The sequence below is a fragment of the Micropterus salmoides genome, unplaced genomic scaffold, assembly GCF_014851395.1.
Source record: "Micropterus salmoides isolate LMB-PRFRI ecotype aquatic unplaced genomic scaffold, ASM1485139v1 Ms_hic_scaffold_19, whole genome shotgun sequence".
Lineage (NCBI taxonomy): Eukaryota > Metazoa > Chordata > Actinopteri > Centrarchiformes > Centrarchidae > Micropterus > Micropterus salmoides.
In genome coordinates, this window is record NW_024041039.1 from 10315154 (window position 1) to 10338512 (window position 23359).

The 23359-nt window shown below is 39.2% G+C and overlaps 1 protein-coding gene across 2 annotated transcripts in view; it reads right to left on the reverse strand.

Moving 5' to 3' along the window:
* slc25a21 (solute carrier family 25 member 21) overlaps positions 1-21983 on the reverse strand; it is a 93856-nt gene extending 71873 nt beyond the window's left edge. Inside the window, exons 1-2 of one of the 2 annotated variants that reach the window (XM_038728102.1) lie at positions 21747-21983; positions 21531-21618 (exon numbers count right to left, since the gene is read on the reverse strand). In XM_038728102.1, coding sequence (XP_038584030.1) covers positions 21531-21600 — 70 coding nt within the window. In that variant the 5' untranslated portion in view covers positions 21601-21618; positions 21747-21983. The remainder of the gene's footprint in view (positions 1-21530; positions 21619-21746) is intronic. The other variant, XM_038728101.1, reaches the window with a different exon arrangement.
* Positions 21984-23359: the final 1376 nt, after the last annotated feature.

Genomic DNA, 23359 nt, shown 5'->3' on the forward strand with positions numbered 1-23359 from the left:
GATCATCCCAATTTTCATTATTTGACATGACTGTCCAAAATTAAGATGTTTTGGACTGTACCAAATAATTTAACTTAGGGGATGTATGTAAATGTATGTCACCTCGATGAACCCTCTTCTTCTGAAATGGACTAATGGCACCTGACTGGAGAATTAGCACCATCAATTGTCAACTATCTCCAAGCACCAACTCATGATATTCATGTGTTCAACACCCGTGGCTGCAGAGATACAGCTCACTATGCTCCAGAGCGAAGCAGTAATCAAGCAGAGTGTCACTGTTCCCAGAGCTTCATGTCAACTCCAGAGACAGCTATTTTTCTCCCGAATGGCATTGCCACCAGGCCTACAACAGATACTTCCCGTCATCTTGGTCATCTTATTGAAGGTGGTTGATTATGCACCAGAGGCATAGGTATGGAAACTCAGCTACCATCTACTTTCATGTCTAAAGTTGTTTTCACCTTCACAGCTTTATTATTACTGAGTGATGCTTGAAAGAAATATAATGTCATGGAAAGGATTTCCAAAATCAGTATCCCTTTAATTGTCAAACACATGCTCCGGATTTTCCTGCTCATTAGGAAGGAGGTAATAATGAGAATGTAAATTGCCCAGCAGTCACTGTAGGCAGACTACACAAACAAGCACGTTAAACAATCAGCACTTAACAAAACCAAACACTTTTTGATCACATTTCAGGCTTCGTGTTTGATTGTGTTTTCACAGCCTGTCTGACCCACCCAGGAAATGCGGTAACCAAATTTAAAAACATTCATTCTGTCTGAAAAATTCCATTCAAGACATGCTGTGGTTGCATTAAAATACAATTTGGCACATTCTTCTCATGCTTATCTTGGTGCTTATAATCAGTTATGAGGCCTCTGTGATAAATAACAGAAAATAAATGAGGTAATGAATTCAGAATAAAAAAAATCTCCTGTAAGAATGAAAACAAGGGCATTAAAAACCCACAGCACTGCTGGCTGGTGTAAATTGGATTAAGTTATACAGCAAGCTTGCTTTAGAGTGACCATGTGCTATATTGGAGCTCCACCAACTCTCCACTCCAGAAAAAAACCCTCCCACTTTACACAGACCATGCTTCATTTGTCAATTTTCCATTTCCTTTTTGATGTTCCGCAGAGTGTGAAATGCTTCACTAATTATCTAGGAAGTTTGGCAGGCTAGGCTTGTTGTTTTTAGAGAGCTGATGGCAAGTCTCACTCATCCCAGCGAAGAAGGAACTGTGCAAACTCACAATGACAAATACACCAGACCCCCCCACCCCGCCTCTAAAAATGTTCAACAACATAACAAAATCGACCTAAACTAAACGTCAGCACCAGCTCTCATTTTTCTTTCCTCTTTAAATGTACTTATTCCACATTAAACACACCACAATTTGGGGGGGTGGGGGTGGGGGGTGGGGAGTCTCAAATCAAAAGCATAGGAGTTGAGGGAGGCTTTGACAGGCAGATTGCAGAGGAGTTGGATGCCTGAGCCAAGGTGAGAGTGAAGGGTTATTCTAATCAAGCTAATTCCCTCCAAACCTCAAAATGATGTCATCCAGTGTATGGTCATTAAAAATTCTTGTCAGGAGGCCAAGACTAATTCTCATTCAGTCGTGAATGCAAATATGAACTCCTTCTTCTTCTCTTTCTTTTCACAGGACACATTTAAAGATCCACACTATAGAAAAAATAAGGAAGGGAGGGGACTGGCTTCACTAGAATGACTAATAAATAGATTACGTTTGTCATATAGTCAGCTCACTCTGCCTCAGATGAAATAGGGTTCGATTCACCTACATCCAAAAACACCCATTTTCCCCTCTCACTTTCCCACAAAGCTCAATTTTTCATTAAGGGCAGCGCTTTCTGCCCTGTTTCTTTCCTGATGGGTATCACTCACAAGTCGTTAAGCTTCTGAACTGCTCTCTGGCCCGCACTGTCAGTACTGTGGCTCTGCTCGTAGAGTGATTCTCAGATCGAATGCACAAATGGATCAGAAGGAGTGCTGGGCAGTGCCAGAGCTCTCGTATGCCTTTTTTTCTCTTTCTGTCCTCTGCTTTATTAATGCTGCTCTCTTGTTTTTTATTGTCTCTCCTGTGCTTGTCTTTTGTGTGCACTCTTTTCGACAACTATATCAGTTTGTCTGCACTCTATGTAACCAAGACAGGCACAGCATTGATGGGCAAACAAGCCACATTCTGTACTTAAAACCTTCATATCCAGCCTCTATATACGTTTCTGCACTCACTGACATCATAACCGTTTTAACTATGGCTGCAACTAATAACTGATTAAATCAATGAGTGGTCTGCAAAGGATTTTCTCCTTGTTAAATGGCAGATACTGTATAAAAGTCTATAAAATGTTGTCAATAAACAGTGAAAAATGGTCCTCACTTACCAGATTAAAGTTTGTTTGACAAACCATAAACCCCAGAAGATTCAGTTTACTATCACGGGAGTACCTTCGCTTACCCCCCCCCCCCCCACACACACACACACACACACACACACACGGACGACACACACATTGTACTACTCTTAGAAGACCTAACTTTGCTGCACTTACAAAAGCACCTGTTACATAGATGTCCTTTTAAGAAGAAGTAGAATAAGGAGAGGAATCTAGCCAAGCACTGAGTGTTGCCGTGCTCGCACAGTGTGCGCATTAGTTGCGCATTGATATTAATGATCATGTGAAATTTCAGTAGTAATTCAGCAGCGGCGATGCGGCAAATATAAGGGGAACACATCTCTGTTATGTGAACATCAACATTATGTTATTAATTAACATTTAGATAATCGATTTTTGATAGTTGTGAATCAAAAAATATCCCACCTTTAATCGTTGAGCATATTTACAGTACAAACCTTGTCAGTGAACTATGAGGGCAAAAACACAATTAATAAATAACCCTAATAATCTTTCATTAATGGTAATCGAGATAAAATGTTTATTTAAATTGTGATTTTGATTTTAGGTTATAGAGCATAATGCATTTAAATGACGTCACTTCTGACAAACTGTACCCCACTCTCCATTAAACAGCAGTCACGTTCTGAAATCTACAACATAACCCTATGTATTTTTCTATTAATAAAAAATGTCTTCTAAAACAACACGTTACTGTCTATTAGATGGCACTCTGCATGGAATAATGGAATTTTACATCGGCATTATATATCACCCTTTGGCCGCCCTGGTGTATAAATATTGAAAACCCGTACGAGTCGACCACTAAACAACAGTCATCATCAAATTTTGAATTGACTAATCGTATTAGCTCTAATCCCAACCATGATTTCAGCTGCTTTCGAATTTCTGCCATCCGTTTATTTGCAATCATCTTAGAAATAGACTTCTCTTGCCTAAAAAGCTCATGTGTCTCTAGCAAACAAGAACATGTTCTTCCTCACTCAGTATATTCCTATTGTCCTTTAAGGTTACCATTGAAGTATAGAGCCATACAAGTACAACTCAGTGTTAATATTTATAACAGAGTCATAACAACCATGATACTACAGCGAGTGAGTTCAACTTTCATAATACTTAAGGTTCTGTGGTGACAACAATAGGAATAAGTTACCTTTGTACATTAAAATAAAAAGTAACAATTAAGAAGGTGTGGCTTAGGGACAACTATTTCTTATTAAACAATTAATTTCCTAAATTAATTTATTAATCATTTGGTCTATAAAACACCATAAACTGTGAAAAGTCATCATTTCATAGAGCCTAAGGTGACATCCTCAAATATTTTGTTTTATCCTACCAACAGTCCAAAATTAAAAGATTCAGTTTATCGTAGGACAAACAAAAACTGCTAAGACTCACATTTCAGAAAAAGATAATGGTTTCGAATATTTGTTTGAAAAATGTAAATGATTAATCAATTATCAAAATAGCTGCCTATTAACTGTCTATTGATTGACTAATCAACTAATGGTTGCAGCTCTATTTTGGCTTATGGGAAACTAGGAAATGAAAGATAGGCCTTCTAAATATAATTTTAAAATTCACCTTTGGATGCTTTACTTAACTATTCAGTGAGTATGTTGGTAGTACGATGTCGCTATCATCATGGACCATAATAGAAATACATCTTGAACTTTATTGTGTTAAAATGACAATTTTGTAGTCATCTGTGATTTCATGTTCTCGTATAATGTCAACTAAAGTAAGATTTTTCCTGCCTTTCTGGGATTGGCAATGTATATTTCCTTGTGTAAAAGACAGCTTATTAAAATTGTGTGAATGGTAGTTAACATGACAGGGAAATATAGCCTTGAATGGAAACTCTGATTTGTCATTTAAAAATGCAACATTAAAGATTACAGTACAGTTTAATGATTTGCTAAAATAAAATCAAGCCACAGGAACCACATATGCTTTTTTACATTCACGTGTCCTCATAAGGTTAAGGGGTTTTGTATTATGTGGGTTGTGTATGTTTGTAGGTCCACACAAACATTTTCAAGCCGCCTTTTAAGTAACATTTGGGGCCTCAACCACCAACAAACTCCCTCCTCCCTGATCCACTACATTGCTTACAGTTTTGATGAAGCTGACTGAAGGATTTCATGCACACGAGCACGCCTAACAGAGTACAGTAAATCACTCCCTCTACTGACGGTGGTGGGAGAGCTGCTGCGTTTCAGGTGCTGTTCATCTGGCAGAGGTTTCAGAGGCCTGCCTCCAGAGAAAGAAAACAAACCCTGATCCACTTCCCCACCAACGGCTGCCTGCGAGCCAGCCAGCGGCCTCCAGGAGGCTGTCCAGCCGCTCCGGCCCCTCGGACCAGGATGTTTGGGTTAGAAAATGACTTTCCTACTCCCTCAGCTCCTTTCTCTAATTGCCCCAAGGGTAATTACCTTGTCTCCTTTCCATTTAAGAAAAACTAAGAGCTGCAGTGTTATTGTATCCAGCAGAAAGTTAAGTTTGCTAAAATTAGCAAGAATAATATTTTTATAATCATTATTACAGTTAGAATAATAAATGTATTTAATCAGAAAGTCTATATATATATATATATATATATATATATATATATATATATATAAGTGATATATCAATGAACTATTAAAATAAAGTGTACCGACAACTGGGTGTCTAATGACTGTGAAGGTATACTCTCTTGTTTCTCCAGGAGCTTACAAAATGACTGAAGAACTACAATTAAATAATCCTACAGAAGAAGTTTTACTATCAAAACATTTCTTCAAGTAATCACAATAAAAACAACATCTGCAAAACCGCAACAGGCCTGTGTATGATCACTCAAGACGTTTCTTTCATGGAAGAAAAAAAAACACACCATCAATTTAAAGTAAATTTTGAATATGATGGGGGGCCATAATCGCTGAGGCCTGTGTCATTCTGCCTTTCCCCGGCTGGGGACTGATAGATTGGTGCAGAGTGCAGATTCTCCCCTGGGTGCGATATATCAGGCAGCAACGGTCTAAGTGTCATTATGAAACACACCCGAGAGTACCACATTTCAGGAAAGACCAGAACACCAATGGAGCTCTCAGAAGATTTCTTCTTGTGCGGTATAGGCAAAGACGGAGGAAAATTTGTGCACTGATAATTCCCCTCCAACCGTTACACACCATGTGCAAACCTGGAAAACACAAAAGCAGGCCGGAAAGAGAAACCTCCAAGTTAGAATACAAATGGGGAAAAGAAATGGGGGGAAAAAATCACCTGCTCTTGTACTACACACCAGACTAGAGGAAGACTCGTGAAATGAAAGAAACTCTGCTACAGTTATTGTTGGATTCACATTCTCCTTTTGATGACCTTAACATCAATGCCTCACTACGGAAACAGCTGGTCGCCTGTGTGTTCCTCCAAAGCTTCTGGGGGATTCTTATCGAGAAAGCATCTGTCAGAGCCCTGATTACAGAGCTGCCCAGCTGAGCACTCGCCGATAACTTAACCTTCCTCCGTACCCATTTCTCGGCCACTGCTCTCCCCCTGTACCTGCTTCAAACGTGGCGGGGCTGCTGGGCCACCGCCCTGTGTGGTCTCTCCGTTCTACTGAAAGCATCTCAGTGTGAACTCTGGTTTTAAAACTCACACAGGCCATAGAAAACACAGCCTGTGTCATCTCTGAGTCATGCTTTGGATCTCTGTGTGGGATGAAACAATTTCAAGAATCAGTGTGCTGAATGAAAGCTTGGAGGCCTTACAGAATAAATAAGTATTTCGTACTGGTAATATTAACATTTCCAGTGATACCTGCGGCAAACTAAACACAGATGTGAAGCGATTATCTCATATTTTGAGAGCTGTGTGTCTTGGTTGAGTGAAATCATTTGCGCATACATGTGAAAGGATCAGCAAAGTTATCCATCTCCATATTACCGTAACATCCGTGGACTGTGCTTTACTGTTAAAAGTGCAGTACAAACTCTTAACTGAGGTGGATTAAAAAGCACCAATGTGGCTCTCTTCTGCCCTCTAGTCACTCTGTCTGGGTCATCATATTCACGACATATTTGGATCAAATTCTCCTCTAAAGGCTAAACATTTTAATCCTCATTAAAAAAGTTGTGCAGCAAATGAATGCCAACATCTGAAAAGCGTGGACTTCCTTTCGGTGTCTTTTTATTGGAAATCTAAACCAAATTAATTTAGACAAACATATTGCATCATTCTCAGGATTGCCGCCTTACCAAGAGATGAACATTAACAAACTGACACACTGCTCTTTTCTACAGCCTGGCAGCTTCTTTCACATCTCCATCCCTTGCTCTTATTTCAAACAAACTAAAAGAGAACCGGTGCATACCTCTCAACGTTCTCTACAAGCTCTTTCCAGACTGCGACATTTGTGTCTACTTTGATGTCACTGCAGGACTCTTTGATTTCAAAATGATAATGAAATGGTAAACAAATTCCTAGCAGGACCTTTCATTCAGTTTTGTTTCTCATTATCAAAGTTTTCCTCTTCTTCTGCCAGCGTTGTCCTCTTAAGTATGTCATCCTCCAACCACTCAAGATCAGAAATAATACAAAGTGTCTATAAATTTGAACTTCCCTAATTAAAGCCTTGCCCCGGGATGTGCTCTCGCATGGCCACCAGGCACGGGATATTTCCTCTCAAACGACACAAATTGGCCCATGAGCACAACAAATTACATTATGATTACTGCACTGGCCCAAACGCTGTTCATCTTGATAGAGTTAACCCAAAGTGGGCAGGCCTGTCTCCCAACTACAGAGCTAAAAGGGGAGAAAGAATTACAGTTTTTGGCTGGGGCTTACTGTAAAAACCTGTGTTATAAACTTCCAGCTCATCCAGAGAATAGCAGAGCAGACACACACACACACACACACACACACACACACACACACACACACACACACACACACAGAACCAGCCATGTAATTCAGGGTTTTTAGTTTGTCCGTTTTTGTTTTTGTTTTTTTGACAGTACTTATTATGTTTATTTATATTTCAGCGCTTACAGCAAGAGCACGGAGGGTTTGTAATTACTGTATCTGAACTCTTGAATCGTGTATCAAATTCAGTAGAAATAACTTGAGGTTTGTCTTGGCCTTGTCTTTTGTCAAAAAATTCCTGAAACCAAACAAAAACTATTAAACAAGAGATCAAAAACCAGTGAGCCTGAAAAATCAGCATCAGGAACGCATGTAGTGTGTACTTCTACCTCAGTGCAGTAGACCCATATGTCTGACCTACTACCAACTATGAGCTACAGGGCAGGAGGTTAAATGCCCAATTCGAGACTTTTCAACACACATGTCAGTGTTCATGAGGAACAAGGTGGTAGAGGATAAACAGAGGTAATGTTGCAGCTCGCAGTTGAAATTTTAATAAAAGGACATTCTTGCTGTTTTCTGCCCTTCATCTTTACTGTTATTTTAAAACACTAAATGCAACAACATCCAATCAAAGATCTACTAATATCATACAGAGAGATAATAAATCTACAGGGAACACAGACAGTAGCTCACCAGGAGAAGAGCTTGTTCTACTCTGACTTAATTAGGAGGTTCGAGACAGAGTCGGCCTCAAAAATATACATGCATCTGAAAACATAATCCAGACGCACACAGAACACACACAAGCTTAAATATATCCATTTCCTTGGATGCGTGTGCACGCATGTCTCGCTCAAACACACGCAATTATATCCAATTTCCCGGCATGAATTTCTCAGTCAGATGCACATACACGCAAAACAAACAAACACGTACACTTGACCATTTCATGCCATGAAAAACATAGCTCCTGCACGCACACGCAGTCTTATTCTTTTGCACGAATATATAATCCATGCATGCAAAAATACACACAAACACATACACACGGTCCAGTCTCACAACTGTAAACTTCCATTTTCTTACAGGGTCACTCTCTCTTTGCCCCTTGACTACTTAGTCTAAGTGCTCAATTAAGCATAGCTTGTTTAGCCGATTTCCCTCCCACTTTTATTATTGTTGCCATGTGCTGTACTATGTATGCCTTCACTTTTCACTTTTCGACTGCCATGCAAATTCTGACTGATCTCAGTGCTTACTTTACAACTGTCCTCCTCCCTCTTTGCATGCTTTTTTCTGCTGAATATACCCCTCTACACACATAATAATGACTTGTACTACTGTTATTCTGACTTGTAAAGTGTCATGTGGTGAAAGGTGTAGAAGACCTATGTGATCATCTTGTTTGTGGCATGAAATCGTGCAATGATGTGATGAAATACTCTTAGCAACACAATCTAAAGTCAACTTCAGTGTGCTTCCTGCTTTAATAATTCGTGCCTCTAAATAGGAGGCAATGATCCAGAGAAAGCTTCCCATGTTGAGCAATCATAATTATCTGACTGAACAGTTACCATAACAGTATAATTATTATTATTATTCTAGGAACTCGCACATAAGATAAATGTCCTGTGTGTGTTGCCATGCCTGACAATGATGTTCACCATAAGCCGTAGGTTCTTAGTTTTGACTGGCTAACACAACTGTAAATTACTAATAAAAATGTACTGTAATTATATTAATGCACCAAACCATCATCAAATCACTGTTCTTAATCACTATAACTGGTTATAATGAACTTATTGGAAAACCCACAAATAAAATCATTCTTCAAAAACTATTTCAGAGCAGATATCTCCTTCTGTAAGTTTGGTTTATCTGTTAGTGTGGTCAGTGGGACCCTGGACTGCTGACATTATGTAACCTTACATCATCATTTTCATCTAGTGCTTTTTCCACACAATCAGTATAGGTCATATTTTAATGACAATACAGCATTACAGTAAGCTGTATGTATTGGGCAACCTGTGTTTATAGCTACTGTTTGCTTGGTGGAAAAATAATATTTACCTTTAACCACTTATTATCAATTAAAATCAAATATTTATTGAACATTTGTAAGCCTGTTAGCTTTTTAATGACATCAGCTCTAATAATGGATGCAATAATGTAGTATTATGTGTTAGGCAATAATGCAGTGGTGTCATTAATGGTGCAGTAGTGTGTCACCTAAAACCCAATAACCCACTGGACTAGCTCTCTGACCAACAACAGCTGATTCAGAAGTCACCATGGTGCACGCGGGCCTCACTTGGCTCGAAGTTCAGCCGTGCGCACTTGAGCAAGTACAATGCGGTAATTGCGCGTTACGTCTTGGCTGGACTCGATTCAGACACACAACAGGGGAGTCCCCCTCCCTCACAACCGGGCCTCCTCCGGTCCCCCTTCCCCCTCATCTCCGCCAGTGAACCGTTTTCATAAATCATGTCATTAAGATAATGTCGTGAGCGCGATTGGGGCTCATACATCATCTCACAGGCCCTCACTAAACCGAGGCGCACGTCTTTATTTAGGTCCAGACTTTCAGTGCGTCAGCGTATCCATGCGTGCTCCTATAACATATAGAACAGGGTGAACATTTTAAAATAACAAACTTTTTCTGGTGTAGCTTTTTCCTAAAAGGTCGCAAACTTCCCCTACAGGCTATTTAAAAGGCCAAATGGTGGTGATAGTTTCTTCAGTTCATTTTAGTTATAAGGCCTGTTTCCCTACTTTTACACCTGTCTGTCTATTTGACGACTTGGTTGCCTTTTTCTTCGTAGTTACATCCAAAAATGTGACAGAGACAAGATCTGCAGTCTGGGGCAGAGGTAGGTTATCCATCCAGCGAAAATTGATGGGACTTGTCAAATAATCATGATTCACATGCAGCCTGAAGCCGGTGAGAGGCCTCACCTGTACACACAGCTGAAACTGAAAAAAAAACTCTCATGCATGTTTTTGATTTTGCTGTTGGCATTACATAAGCTAAAAACTTGGTTTAATAGATAAATCCAGGAGGGCATGTCATAATAGGCAGTCTTGATGTCTGCTGGAATGGTTTTGCTTTTTTTCCCTTTTCTTTTCAATAAACAAACAAAAAAAAAAGGTTTAGATTTTTGTAATTACGAAATCATTTTTGGAACTTAGAATGGACACTGCTGATTTAACAGACAGCCATTAGGGACTTCTTGTTTGACTTTATCCGACCTGGATGACTGAGAATCTTTATGCATATTGCTGTCAAAACGCAGTCATTAGCTGACTGTAGCGCAGGAAGTCCGCCAAATGGCACACGACCGCTAGCACCCAGCCTTTTTAAGCAAAAGCATGAGCTGCATAATACTAACTGTCCCTAAGGAGAAATAACACTATATTCCCCTGGGATTTGGTAATAATGTGTGTTTAGTGCACATCAATATTTTTTATTTTTTTATCAAATAAATTGTAATTTTTTGTGTTAAAATGTCCCAAAACCTAATAAAATACAATTTAATGTCAGCTATGATAAATAATCCATGCCTAATCATTTAATTATGTAATTGATTTAAAATATATTAACCAATGGCGCAGAAATTGCGCAAAAGCATTCATTATTTTATCATCAGTATTTCAGTGCAAGTTAACCTTTTGGGTTTATACAATCTATTTTTGGACGGTTTACAGTTGTAGTGCATTAATTAGACTACCATTACAGCTAATGACGGTTCGCATTCAAATAATTTCTTATGACATTGTGATCATTCACATTTGCCGAGGACGGTAATTATTTGACGGAGATAATACATCTTGCGTGTTTATTTTAGGAATGTTGGTGTGTTGTCATTTTTCCATATTAAATGTGGGGTTACTTTAATTACTGGCTGCACACCCTGCAGGCTGCAATTTATTCATAAAAGAAACATGAGGAGAGAAGTGCACTCAAATGAATGTCTGAGATCACTTCTATCAAGAAATTGATTATCAGAACTTGAAATAGCAATGCAGTTCCCTCTGATGTTTACAATCCTGTCCTTTTTTTCTGAAACAGACATAAAGAGAAGCACTGAGAACAAAAGACAGATGTGTCCCGTTAAGTAGCCATCCTTCAGCACTAGCATGGCTCATTTTAACCAAGCCATCCACGACCCCCACGCATGGACATCTGTCCGTCAAGGATGGAACAAAAAAAATGTTAATGGCTGCTATTTAACGCGAGCAAAAGCACACATTAAATATGAAGTAGGTGACCCTCGGAGTGCCCTCCCAGACTGGGACGCAACAGTTGGAAAAGAAAAGAAAAAAAAGAGATGGGAGGCATGAGCTGATTTAGACGAACAGGCACCCACTCCAGAATCAACATTACTTCAAACATGAGGTCATCTAAACATCTGTCTACAACATGTCCACCGGGAGTTCAATCAAAGCCCCGCTGAAACATGCACAATTGTTTCTGGAAATAAATATTAGGCCTAATTCGGCTGTGATTGGTGCAGCCACTCGGGAATCGTTCATTTCAGACTCTGTCAATGGATCTCTCGCACACACACACACACACACACACACACACACACACACACACACACACACACACACACTTAGATTGGCTTTATTTATTTGATTCCCCCCTCTCCTCTTTTCTTCCTCTCCTTCATTTTAGGCTAAGTGGCTTTATTCGTGCTTTCCCGACTGATTTCAGGGTCACTGTTTAAAACCAATTAAATCAGGAGAGTTTGAAAGGAGGCTCTGACAGTCTGGATGGGGGAGCTGCATGTAATCACACGCGGGGCGTCTGTCTCATGTCGTCACAGCCCATTTGCTGAAGACGGATCGATTTACTCACGGATTTAAAAAAAAAAATGCATTTACTAAGGAAATAACAAAGGACTTAGAGAAAACACGGCAGCAGTGAGCATGTAACTAGATAGATTTCCTTTTTTTATTTGGTTCACCAGGTATTCAATCATAATGACATTATTATTATTATTTTACTGCCCATACTGCCATCTTTTAAATGTAACTATTTTTCCCCAGATAAAAGAATAAATTTCATCGGGTTTTCTTTTGATCAGCATACAACTACTAAGCTGCCAGCTCTGCGGAGCACCCATGCATCACATGTTCTGTCTCCCTGTATCCAAATGTTATGACTAAAAACTATAACCACTAAAACGCTGCAACACACCTTTACCATGAGAAGAGATAAGGCATGCAACTACTACCCCCTTGTGGACAAAATGAGAATGGACGTTCAGGTATGAACTTTCAGGGCTTCCATTACTGATTCACACTTCTGCACTGCAGAATATAATTGGCCTACTATATTACATTTTACTTATTACTGCACAATCATATGGAATTAAGACTTATTGGAAAAATACTGGTAATTGTTTGAGCTATAAAATGTAAAAATATATAAATAAAAAACTGTGAAAAATGGCTGTTTCCTGAAGCCCAAGAAAGTGTAATCAAACGGCTATTTGATTATTATTACTTACTATTCCATTAACCCATTTTCCTAAACCTTTTTGTCTTGTGATCTCTGCAGTGTCCTCATTGCAAGTGTCAGAAGTTGCAGATTTTGACCTCTAATATGCTCATATTGTCTCATTTTAATACATTTCCAAGGCACAACTAGCTAAGACTACCAATATTTGCATCATCATATGGACTCCTGAGATTTATCCTGTTAGCCACTGAAGGGGTCTTGATGATATCGATATCAGACAAGGAAAAGCAAATCCTCACAATTGATAAACTGTAACTGGAGAAGATTTGGTAACATTTTTGCTTAAAACATAAACATACACACTCAAAATCAGATTTAGGGATGAAACGGGATGAAAATTGTCTATCACGATTATAGTGACCAAAATTATCACAGTTATCAGTATTATCACGGTATTGTAAAAATGTGCCAAAAACATTAAAATGTAGGCTACTGATACACACTGAAACCATTTCAACAAGTTTTACATTGGAAACTACTAACTGCCAATTTGTTTGCATAAACAATAAAATAACAGCCAGCATCTTTTGTAAACATATGAAAACCAGTGTGCATTATCAAGATTTTATATTTTATATTATATAGGTAATGCAATGCCCCCATGAGCCCAACAACTGACATAAATACTGTAGCGGAGTCTGTAGCGTTTTTCCTGTTCTGACACTTCAACTAATTGAATCGCTGCTGGACTTTAAATGAGCAAGATATGCTGGTTGGTTGACTAAACTGCGTAATGTGTTATCATGTGCAGTGGACGAATGGTCTGCAGACACAGGACGCACACGGCAGCAGAACAACGTGTAGCGTTTTTACAAGAGCAGCTAACACTGAGAGCTTCAGTTTACAAGCTGTTAGCAAAAGCTAAAAGTTATATCACCCTGCATTCACTATAAGGTTTTCTTCAATCAAGTTTCTTTCAAACATGTTTCCCTCAGCGCTCTCATAAAAACTAAAATATGACCAGACTTCAGAGTGACTGAAAAATCTTCCGCCATGGTGTCATTGACCCAAACAAACCCACGTTGTATACTGCGCACGCGCGCCGGCTTCTCGGTGACGCTCGCTTTGGTTGATGCTGGACAGTATTTGCCGTGAGTTTATAATAGCGCGGTAACCGAACCCGGTTATCATGGTAATTAAAATATGTAAGGTAAAAATAACCATCTGGAATGTTACCATGGTTTATCATTAAACCGGTAATCGTTTCATCCCTAATCAGATTACTGCATTCCTAGATGCACCCTACCAACCCCATCCTCTACACAAATAACTGTGCCAGCTTGCACGGCAGAACGCTAAACTGTGCTCAGATGGCTTTACAGAGCACCAAATGCAGCTTAATTCACATTTAATTTACAGGCTCTGTGACCGGCTTTCCCTTAAATTAACACCGTCCTGTCTCCATCCTCGTTAACAGTGGATTTTTTGAGGGGAGTTATAGCAAAACTGCGGAGAAACACTGAGGCCGTTCTGCTCAGGGTTAATACCTCTGTCCAGTCATGCCTGGTGAGGACAGACGACAGCCCCTCAGCCTCTGGTCGGAGGTTCAGGACAGCAGGTTGTCAGACCCGGGGGGCTAGTGAGGTGTAAACAATGACACTTCAGTCTATATAAAACCTTCACCTGAGACAAGTCGCACCCTGAGCACTTCGTAATTAGCTGACAGCATGAAAATAAGTGATCATTGCCAGTTTAAAAGTCATTATCTAACTTGCAGGTCAACTGAAGTTCATTACGACCAACACACATAGACCCAGCGTTCTTTGGCTAATCAGGGCCCTCCCTTCCTGTGTACTTTTCATGGTAATGCAGACATCTTTGCAAAGCTCACAAAATAAAATGCCCCAAAAAAGTCCATCACATTTTAGTTTTGTAGCCAAACATGTGCGCTCTTGGCCCAATAGCAGAAAAGCCAGAACTACTACTGTTGGGAGCCACTGTTACTTCCTTCTTAAATAAACAATAGTATGTGAGCAAAGTATTTGAAAAAAATTAGGTAGGCTAAATATTGCACAAGGTGTTTAGAGAAACTTTTGTATGATTTTCTTAGAGCAGTAAAATGATTGTCTTAACTTGGCAGAAATGAGAACTGGGTGTCACGCATTTCTATTGGCTTTAACACGGATTATAAGTAGATCATTAGTGTTTTAGTTTAGGAGTGAACCATTCATTAAAAGTTAAAACCTCTACCAACCTCTATCACTAACCAATGACAAGACACCTGAAATTCCCTGTCAACCCCTTCATACAGTGTTTCTCATGCCACCCAACCACTTGTAAGCGGACTGAATCAGTTTATCAGTCAATAACAATATTGGGGGAGCAACATATAAAAAAGGAGCCATGTTGAATTAGTTAAAAAACATTATAGAAATGATTCGCTTCAGCGTGATAGCATCAGCAAACTCTTGTCTTTTTATTTCCCTATATAAATAATGTTTATTCAGCTTAGTTCCACTCTATATATTTTCCCCCTTTTTCATCCACGCCCCCCTGCAGTGGCTCTATGCCCCCGTCCCACAGGCAGAACCACTGCCTTAATAGCAGACTGCAACTCATAGACACACATGTTCACAATAGACACAAGTAAGCGAGTTAAAGAGAACTGATATCCAAAAGAAATGTAGGAGGGGTAGTATAAGAAAACAAAGTAATTGTTTTGAGCTTCACTCAGAGCAAAGTCCACGACTGAAAATCTGTTGGAAGGAGGGAAGAGAACACAGTTTTGTTGGCCACAAATAAAGTTGGGAAAGAGATTTCTCAAGCATTTGCTGAGTCATTTGTACTGATTATGGTCATTTTGTGCGATGGTGAAATAAAAACATCTACTTTATGCCCATTTAACTGTTTCTATTGTGAAACCTAAACATGTCAGGACTATATCACTAACAATAATGAAGAGGCCCACGTGCACATGCAAACATTTGATAAAATATTATGATTAAAATATGTTTGGCATCCCCCGCGACCCTGTACGCAGGATAAGCGGTTGACGATGGATGAATGAATGTTTGGCATCACAAACGATTTGCATTGTATTATTGCGATTTCTGAGTATGAATAAAATATATCCCAAAGCTCTAAATGCTTTGCTGAAGACTCTGGACACTGTGAACAGAAAGATTTTTAACACCTTCAGTGTTGATTAAGTTGGTGAGTGAGCACAGCAACAACACCAGGAGTAAAAACACGAGGAAAGAGTTTTGTGGTCCTCTTTGTTTACAGCACTTAGGCTTTACAAAAAAAAAACAATAACCAGAAATTTACACCATAAAGAGACAGTGTACCCTTACTCATGATACTCTTTGCATTCTTGCTTGTACACACACACACACACACACACACACACACACACACACGCACACACACACACACACGTATGTTATGTTAAAGTAGTCCATTGGATCAGATATTCATGTTAAGGTTCACGTAAGATAGTGATGACACAATTCTTAAAAGCAGTAGGGGGCTTTTACAAATAAAATAAACTTAAACTGGAATTATTTTGGTTATTTTCTCGATTAATCAATTTATTGTTAGGTCCAGGAAATTGTGAAAAATGTCAACCAGTGTTTCCCAAAGCCCAAGGTGACATCCTCAAATGTCTTATTTTCTCCATAACCCAAATATTTACAGTTTACTGTCATAGAGGATTAAAGAAACCAGAAAATTTACATTTGAGAAGCTGGAATCAGAGAATTTGGACTTTTTTTTCTTTTAAAGAAAGGACCCAAAGCGATTAATTGCAGATTAATTTAATAGTTGACGACTAATCAATCAATCAATCGTTGCAGCTCTAAAGCTAAAGGAAAACTACTATATTTTTAGAGATACACTTCTCACAACGACTTGCTGGTGTAACCACTTGTTTTTGTGTAACCTTGTTACAGTTTTGAAGAATATCAAATGACTACCAACTACCAACCTTGCCAAAAGAGTTTGACACAAAAGAGAATTCAACATCTTTTTATAATTGGCATCCTTCTTAATATGGGACACGGCAGAACCGTCAGGGTTATGCAACAATGAGACTCAATATGCAAATCTTCCCAAAATACAATTCAGTCCACTCCTATCTCACTCCGCACTCCGCACGCAATTTAGCTGTATGTAATGGCATGGGTGTGTCCCACTTGACAAGCCATTTATCTGGCTCAGCTATTTCATAATTATTGTGGCATGATTACAGTTCAGTAGGTGTGATCATGTTGGTGTAGGCCTGGAAAATAAAATAATAACAACAATTATCGCAATATAATTTTTTTCAATAAAAATATAACAAATTTTCAATAAATGTTTGATTTTAGTCACCTGAATCATACACCAATTAGGACTTAATTTATTTTTGTTTATTCTGTTGAGGAAAAAGGACTGAAAAAGGTTTTACTTAATTTTACTTAAAGATATTTGTTGACAAAGATTTTATAATAAATATTTTGAATGTTTTATCTCAGATTTGTGATGTAATCCACTATTTGGCATCAAGTGTTGATCATAAAGGAAAGTTTAAACCACAACTAACCATCAGGTTTCTTCAACTTTCACTCAGGAGCAAAAATCAGCCTTTAAACTTGAAAGAAAAAACTATTTGATACTTATCGTGATAATTATCGATATCGAAAGATATGAAACTTTTTATTGTGATAACATTTTTGGCCATATCGTCCAGTCCTATGTTGGTATAATCTAGGTTAGGGTAGGATATAAAAATATTTAAGCTCTCTGGCACTGCAACCAAAACCTGATTCAAAATGTGTTATATTTCAAGAAAAGCCTTCATCTCTAATGCCCAATTCACGTATACCTCCAAATGTCTCATTTTGAAAGTGACCCTACTCTATACTAAACACAGGGTGAAGATATTGTGTATACCCTCTCCACTGGCTTTTGTCTCTCCTGCTGTCTTTGCTTTGCCACTATACAGTCTGTGGTCACTACAGACAGTGTGAAGTGGAAAGCATGTTTTTTTTTGTGGAGGTTAAAAGGAATAAAGTAGAGGTTCAGGAGAAGTTCAGGACTATTGCTCACTTTCTGGACAGTACTCTACCTTACATCTAATCCCATCTGTGACTGTGAATTGGCCCTAGCTTGACTCCAATGTGACCACTAATTTTACATTAGAAATGTTGTGATTAAGATACGTCCACAAAGCCTCACCTGTAACAATAATGAATGCCTGCGAAGACTAGGCCTAGGCTATATCTTACATCTAATTAATTGTCTTCCCTCACTCTGAAAGGGTTTTAATCATATCCCTTTATTGTATTTCCAATTATATAGTTATATGTAGTTAACCTACAGGTTATATGATACGCGGCGAGCGTACGAAAAAAGCCCTAAAATTGTGTAACATTATTAGGTTGATTGGACAGATTGCGTTCTGCGATGGACGGGCCACCTGTCCAGGGTGTACCCCGCCTGTACACGGGATAAGCGGTTGACGATGGATGGATGGATGGATGGACAGATTGCGTTAACGTTACGGCAGTAGCTTTATCATCGAAATATTTATAAAATCCAATATCCTGCCAGATACAGGACTAAGATTAGTGGAAATCTCAAAGCAAACATAGTTCCAAATTGTTGTTCTCATTAGGTTAATTTAACTTTGCAGTATATTTTTCTACATCTACACCGCTTTTTGCCTACTTATGAGGAGGAAAAAACGATGTCGTACAGGTGAAAAGTAGCAAACAAGCATGATTAATCCAACAGCAGAAGGGGTGACTTCCGTAACTTTAAATTAATGTCAACAAACCAATCCAAAAATCACATATGGTGCTGCGGCACATCTTCCTTAGACAGGTTTCCATGGCGCTGCTCAGCAGCTGTGTGCGGAGTTCTGCGTGGCCGCCGAAAATTAAAAAAGAAAATAAAATTCTTTGTGGTGTTCATCCTTTTATATACAGTCTATGTGTTCATCAACAGGCCTGGATTAAAAAGTCAGCTTCCCCGCTGATAACAGCGCCACAAATCGACCACAAAACAAAGCAACAAGGCTGATCAGAATCGAGCACAGCAATCAGAACCAACAACGGAGTTCATGATGACTTGGTCATTTGTCACGTGAAATACATTACTTAAATAATAAATAATAAAAATAACACGCGTCACTTCTCCTCTTAGCCCAAATAAGCCTGAAACATTCATGACCATACCAACCCTCCTGGGAGACTCCCGTTTTTCACTGCCCTCTCCCCGTTTCCTCCTGGGTCACATATGTTTAATGTTACAGTAGGTGAGTGGTGGAGGCTATGCTGCTGACAAGCGTGATTGTAGATTTATTTCTGAAACAGTGTGGCAGTTTTGGCGAAGGACACTATAATTTCTCCCTAGTTCGTCACTTACTTACTGACTTACTTAAAAATTCTCTAATATCGCTTACAGCAGCTAACGCTGCCCATTGCTAAATTAGATTAGTCAAAATCATCATCTAGTTAATGAAATGTTTATCAGTGGATGAGCGCTAATGTCAATGAGCGGTTGAATTATAGCATTTAACTTATTCTAAATATATCTGCGAGCTGCATGTCTGTTGTTACAGTCCAAACATGTAATTGTGAGCTGAACATAACACATCTTCCAGCCAAACAAGCTCCTCTTTTAAATGTGCAACATCGTGAAATCTCAGAGTTGTAGACAGTCATGTAGTGGTTGAGAAATGGTTTCTGGTAGATTTGGGTAAACTTTAGGAGTACTGGTAAAGGGAAACATGAATATGCTACATAGAAAGTTATTATGGCAGATTATGTGTAAGGTCAAAAACACATGCTTATTCTCTCTCTGCACTTTCTAGCAGCAAATATTTATTGATGTGCAGTTGTTTACATGTTCAGTTGCTGAGACTGAAATCTTAGACATTTTTAACATAATCCATTTAGGAAAAGGTTTTATAGCCCACATACAGAACAGCTTTCAACATCGGCCTGTTCTAAGTAGTAGTCAGTAGTTTATACAGGAAACGGGTCTACTATCCGGGGCAGCAGTTGCTCAGGAGGTAGAGCGGGTTGGTCGGCGGGAAGGTCGGCGGTTCAATCCCGGCTCCCCCAGGTGCAAGTCAAAGTGTCCTTGGGAAAGATACTGAACCCCAAATTGCCCCTGGCGACTGTTCCCGCCAGTGTCAGTCAGTGTCAGTTTCTGTTTGAGCACTTACGCTCAGTATGTGTGAATGCAGATGTAGTGTAAAAGCGCTTTGATATCTATACAAATTTCTCTACAGGATTTACACTGATTAACACCTGTAAAGTTATACATCATACAGGATTGACATGACTGCAACAATGCTTTCCCAGAATGCCCATTGGATAATCCGGCCCAGTTCATCAGTGGTGATAAATGAATCATTGATTTAGAATGATCAATATTTTATTACACTTAGCAGAAGTAGCATTTCTTAAGATTCAGCAACCTCATTTGATTAGCCTAATGTGCACAGCAAAGTGTCTGAAAGGGAGTGGATGCATTATTCAGTAGAACAGATGTTGTAGGCCAGTGGTTCTCAAACTTTTTCACTTCAAAGACCCCTAACTAGACCACGGACCCCCATCCAATAGGGTTTCGGCTTTTAGATTGTGTTATTAGCCTATAGAAAGTGTATGAAACCGTGCCTGTTCTTATCCACCTCTTCGATGTGTCTCCTCACAATCCTGTGGCCTTCGTACAGCTGTGTAAGGTTGTTAACTCTGCCTAACATGGCTAGCTTCACCGTATTCTCCATATATGCCCTCATACACTCATGTTTCTTAATGTTCTCAGATAAATGTATCGTGTCGTTTACTCCTGTAACAGTCCCCGCTATTTTAAAAAAGCAAGAAAAATGTTTTGCCCTTCAGGCATCAGATTTGAGGACGCTGATTGGCTTAATTTATGTTGCTATGGGCATATCTTTTGTCAGCTATTGGCTGTGTTGCTGTACTGCCTGGGTGATCTTTCTAGCGACCCAGAAGAGATCAGTGGATGAGCAGGAAGCTAATTTTCCATATATTGACTCCCCATTACATATTTTGTGAATACCTAATAGACAGAAGTGTTTGGGTTCACAGACAACGTGTTGCAGTGTACAATGACAATTTACACTGTTGTTCACCACTAACCTTGTATAGCCTATCCTACATCATTATGCTGGGCACACAGGCACACATCTCATCAGCCAATTGGTAGGTTACAGGGTTTATATAGGTACTGTGTAGTTACAAAATAGTTTAATCATTTAGATAACATGGTAACAGTCAATGTTACATAATGAAAATTATCATAAACAAAATTTCCTTGCATAAAATCACGAAGGAAAAAAAGAAATAAACCCTCCAGAATCACTGGATGACGGTCCTACGGAGATTCCGGTCAGCTGTACGCATGTGCGATGTCCTGACCCGGCGGCACTTCCGTGAACACGCAAGGAATTCAGCACATGACGAGGACGAGAACAATCTTGGTAACATAATAACTCTTCGGCTGAGTGATTAACAAACCTTCCGCGCCGCTAAATAATTCGGTTGTCGGTTATGGCCGCGACGCAGGTGCGGAACAACGTGAAAGATGCTCTAGGCAGAGCCTCTGGCTGTTCGTGGAAAGGTAAACGAGGAGGGCGCCACTGCATTTGTGTGCTACATATATTCACATCGTGCACACTCGTAAGCTATTGCGTAATGTGAATCAATAGTTTTAAATAACTGAAGTAAAACGATTGTTGGACTTACCAGCGGATCCACCGGCAATAATCTGATGAGAAGCTTCACGGAGTAGGCTCTGCGGTTTTCTGGTTGTCATGTTTAGTGTTCAGGTCTCCTGGCATAGCAAAAAAAAAATGAGAGAAGACCGGTGTGACACGTTATCTATAGGCTACTTGTAGGCCAACGTGAATTTTTAGAGACCCGGTAGCATTTCGCGTCAGCAGTGGTGAACACCCAACATACCTGCCCCGCAGCTGCTCCTGCCCTGTGTCGAGGTCGCTCGGCCGGTTCTTGTCTCTCAGACTTCAGTTAGTTGGGAACCCTTCTCCCGGAGCAGCACTCTCACGCTGGAGAAAGAAAGCAGCAGCGACGTCTCTCCGAGTGCTCACAGGCTAGGCTAGGCTAATGTGGAATCAATTACCAGCACCAAACTGCTAGTTCACGTCCACCCTCCAGTTGCCTCACCGCCATGAGGTTTTTGAATATTGTAAACAAAAACATAGATAAACCCTGACCCCCTTGTCTGTGATCGATATAAAGGCAAACAATCACACAGTGAGCTCAAAGGTCATTTTATAGTTTCGTGTTGTCGGTGTCTTCACAGATGCTTATCTTTCTTTAACGTTTTGACATCTCTTATTTAGTGTTTATATTTAATGTTAGTCCAACCAATTTACAGTAAAGCAGTCCAAAAGGGAGGTAAACTGGAATTACTCCTTCGTTTCCAATGAAATTTGCTGTTAATTTCACAATAATACTCCACCCAAAATCTACCTTTTGAGATTCAAATTCAAAAGTTTATCTTATGTAGGCTAATATGATGTGGACTGTAGTTTCCACGTCTCAGGATTATATTCATTATCGATGAATGTTTTGATTTATTTTATTTTTTTTCAATTAATCAGTCAGTTGTTAGGTCTATAAAATGTCAGTAATAAAGTGAAACATGTCTGTCACAATTCCCCAGAGTCCAAGGTAACATAGTAAAATAGATTGTTTTGTCTATCACTTCAATATATCCTGCTTACAATCATACAGAAAAGAAAAGAGCAGCAAATGTTCAGTTCTGAGAAGCTTGTGACCAGAAATTATTTGGAATTAGTCTTGCTTAATGACTTAATTTATAATTATTATCAAAATTCTTGTCACTTTCCTGTCAGTCAACACATCGGTTAAATGTTTTGGCTTTAGAATCAGGCAGTCATTTTGAATTCAGTTGGTTTTAGTTGATAATGTCTCAAGACATTATCTATCACTTATAGGCCTACTGTATATTAGTGAATATTGTGTTTTCCTCTGTGAAAACATCTCACGAATGGAGTACATTGACTACAGCCACAATCCAAGCTAATAGGAGGTAATTAACTGTTTGATACCATTAAGAGTCCTATCCCTTTAAGAAAAGGACCAGGCTATTCAAAGACTATCAACATGCAACATATTAAATATTGACAGATAATGGAAATTTGATGGCACATGTCTCAAACAGATTACGTAGAAAAATTACAAGCATCTGAATAATGAATTTTCAGAATGCGTTGGTAGGTGTGCATGTTGGACACGTACAAGGCTCCTTACCTAAACCCACATATGGCCATTGTCACCCTGCAACTTATGTTGTATGAATCTCATTTTTATAAAAGACGCTTTAGATTCCTGCTCCTTTAGCTGTGAAATGTTCTGTTAGATCAGAGACGTAAGTAAGAATGCCAGTCTGAAACATTGTGTATGCTGTACGCCTTGTACTCATGTTGCATCAATTGTTGTATAAAATGCTTCAGTAGCCTTTTCCCTTGTTTACAGCAAACTGCAATCCGTAGGTAGCTGAAATACAGTATCGCAGCAGGAAGTGGAGC